Raw genomic sequence first — 3550 nt, forward strand, 5'->3', positions numbered from 1 at the left:
TGAAGAAAGCAATGACTTTACCATATTTTGGAATTCCTCTATGCTTACTATACTTGAAATGAGGATAAGATGCTCTTTTATAATGTGCAATGAAGCCTTTATTTTACTGATGTGGTCGGCATATTCCCATGGTAAACGATCTGAAATGCTCTGCAAGATTATGAGGGGAAGATTTTAAACCTTCAGGTCATTTAGGTCTACAGAAGAATGTAGTGTGAGATTAGGGTTGGGCATTGTTCTGCAAGACTACCGGATTATTTCCATGGTAAAAGATCTGAAATGTTCTGCAAGATTATGAGGGGAAGCTTTTAAACCTTCAGGTCATTGTGGTTTACAGAAGAATGTAGTATGAGATTAGGGTTGGGGATTGTTCTGCAAGACTACCGGATTATTCCCATGGTAAAAGATCTGAAATGTTCTGCTAGATTATGTGGAGAAGCTTTTAAACTGTCAGGTCATTGTGGTCTACGGAAAAATGTAGTATGAGATTAGGGTTGGGGATTGTTCTGCAAAACTACCGGAGGTAGGTAGGTGGAGGAGGGGGGTTCGCAGGAAAACGTTGTCACTTATTCAAGATACAAATTGTTCTGCAGGACTTCGTTTGTTCTGCGACGTACGTCGCAGTTTTAGGCACTTTCTGCTTCTGGGGTCATAGTTAACCACTTTTGTTAATTTTTTTTTTGCAGGCATTGCTGGCAACATATGCAACACAAATGTATGTTTTACATCAAAATTTTATATTTTGTCCTGCACATAACTCCTTGAAAATTATCATATTCAACTTCTAAATAAAAAGACACAATACTGTAACGTAAAATTTTAGTAATATGCAGTTTTTATCAGAATTATTAGATTTTTTAAAAAAAGCTTTTATTTGGTATGTTCATTGAAACAGAAAATGAAAAATATTATTTAAACTTTTTTTAAAATCTTGCTATAATGCTACATTCGAAGTTATTAAATTTAACAAACAAAATCTTCAATTCAAATTAATTATTTTGAAGTTACTGCTAAAAATATAATATCTCATGCGTAACAGTGTTTAATATAATGTTATAAGCAACAAGCAGTTTTTTTTTTAAATACTTTGTAAATAAATTTTAATTGAAGACATTTCTAATTTTAAAATGTTGCAGAATTTTTTTTTTTTTTTTTTAAAGCTGAGAAGTCAAATTGTGTGAAACGATCCCACAAATTTACGAATGTTTCATAACTGCACCTCAAAGTATATTTTTCAATCTGTAATTAAATTGAATTTTATTGGCAATGCTAAATTAAAAGGATGGCATAAATCTGGGAAAAGTGGTACAGATTAGCTGGGATCTAAACACAATATATTTTGGTTCCGGTTATCTCCCCTTAATACCTAGTAATTGTTGCTTTTGCCAGTGAGCAAATTTAGAATAATCCTTTTTATAAATTCTCAACTTATGAAGAGTCTAGTTTGTTTTGTAATAAAATATGTAAATAAGATAATAATAATTAAAACAGAAGGAATTGTGAAGTTGATAGTTGTTAAAGATACCTTTAGCATTATTATGTTTATTTTGTAAATTAAAATTAGCTTAATGTTAATTACTTTAAAAATAATTATTAGATTATTTATTTACCTTTCCATTTGTCACCATTTTTTATGTAAAGTGATTTTGGTGACAAATTGTATTTTACTGGAAAATTCTTTTATATGAATTTGCTTTTTCTGTTAATAAAATTTGTGCCTTTTGTTTTACCAGTTATGTCACGTGGAGGCTTTCGAGGAAGGGGAGGATTTGGTGGAAGAGGAGGAGGTGGTGGTAGAGGAAGAGGATTCGGAGGTGGTGGACGTGGTAGAGGGGGCGGAGGTAGATTTAACCAATATGATGCTGGTCCTCCAGAAACAGTTAAAGGTTTGATATATTTGTGCTTTTTTATTTTAAAAAATCTATTAAATAAGATTTATATTTACTTTATTTGATTGAAATTACTTATAACAAATGGCAGTTATATATATATATATATAGTCACATATATTTGTCTCTTTATCTAATATGATACTACTAATGCTTGTTTAATATTTAGAATTGGGCTACTTTACACATACCTGTGAAGATGACTTAGTCTGCAAAGCAACGCTTACTGAAGTACCTTATTTTAATGCCTTTATATACCTAGAAAATAAGCAGCAGATTGGAAAAATAGATGAAATATTTGGACCAATGGCAGATTATGTATCCTTTTACTTAATTAGTTTTCTGGTATTAGATACTCATAGTGTTTTTAAGTTTAATTTTTTACATCACAAGTATATCATCTTATAGTATTAATTTAAGCTGACCAAAAAAATTAAAAACTGCTGCTATATTTTTTTTAACTCAATTTATTGATTTAAACCAAAGTAAGTAATTTTGCTTTCTCTGGTAAGAGCTCAGTAATCTTTGCAAATTTTAATTAACTGTTTTGTGGAACAATGATTATTATTTTTCAATAATTAAGCCTGTAGATGTCTTTTCAAAATAGTGGTTAAGAACAATAAATGGCTGGATTGATTGTAAGATATTCAATATTAGAGTTTTTTCACAATTAAAAGAAAGCAGGCTTCCATGACTAAGAGATTCAACAACACTTTGATTCTCAATCACATCAGGTTTTATCGTGTCTACAAAATGATGAGTCACAAGGAAAAAAACATGAGCAAAGATAACTGTCTTAGCTATCACTGTGCACTTATGATCAAAGGAAGATTATCTTCACGCACATTTAAAACCTTCCATGTATTATTAACAATACTGCTTCTCATTGGGTGTTTAGACAGCAATGCACCAGGAAACATCGTTTTTCCTTTTTTTTGCCAAATATCCAACATGCAGCTTTTCAACAATAACACTATTCGTTACATCCCTTGAGCTGACTCTTTTTTGTTTTTAACTATAAGTTTTTTTATAAAAAATTTCAACTATTCTTAAATAATTGTATTAATAATCCAACAATACTACATTTTTCGAAAAATTATGCTCTCTGTATAAATTTATTTTGGTTTTTACATATAACAAATTTTACAAAATGTATGATTATTTACTATATGACTGATACAACAATTAAACTATGTTTCATTAAAATTGAAATATTTTCTGATTTTCATGCAAAGCATTGCTTCTATCTTTAATTTATGTATTCATGCATTATGAAATCTGCTTGTTAAATCTTCACTTAGTGAGATTTAATTTTTTACAGTAAAAATATTTCAATATATATATAATCCTATTACACAAACTCCTAATGAACAGGAAAAGAGGTAGACCCAGGCTGAGATGGCTGGATTTAGTTGAGACTGATTTCCTACCTCTAAAGGAGAAAAACTGACGAACAAGTGTCAAAAGTAGAGAGAAGTGGATTTGAATTCAAAGGAAGGCACTGGCCCACCCTGGGCTGTCTAGCCAGATATGATATATATATATATATATATATATGGGTCATTCTCACGAAAACTGTCATTTTTCAGTTCATAAAATCCCAAAAAAGTAAAGTGAATAAAAAGCTCTGAAACTTTTTATATTAATAGAAATATGTAATG

General features: G+C 30.0%; 1 protein-coding gene across 3 annotated transcripts in view; it reads left to right on the forward strand.

The window, feature by feature from the left end:
- Nucleotides 1-3550, forward strand: part of LOC107436380 (H/ACA ribonucleoprotein complex subunit 1) — a 14760-nt gene that overhangs the window by 2033 nt on the left and 9177 nt on the right. For all 3 annotated transcript variants that reach the window (XM_043055761.2, XM_043055757.2, XM_071182394.1), the window contains exons 2-3: nucleotides 1734-1886; nucleotides 2059-2207. In XM_043055761.2, the coding sequence (XP_042911695.1) occupies nucleotides 1736-1886; nucleotides 2059-2207 (300 nt within the window). In that variant the 5' untranslated portion in view covers nucleotides 1734-1735. The remainder of the gene's footprint in view (nucleotides 1-1733; nucleotides 1887-2058; nucleotides 2208-3550) is intronic.

The sequence above is a fragment of the Parasteatoda tepidariorum genome, chromosome 6 (assembly GCF_043381705.1).
Source record: "Parasteatoda tepidariorum isolate YZ-2023 chromosome 6, CAS_Ptep_4.0, whole genome shotgun sequence".
NCBI lineage: Eukaryota > Metazoa > Arthropoda > Arachnida > Araneae > Theridiidae > Parasteatoda > Parasteatoda tepidariorum.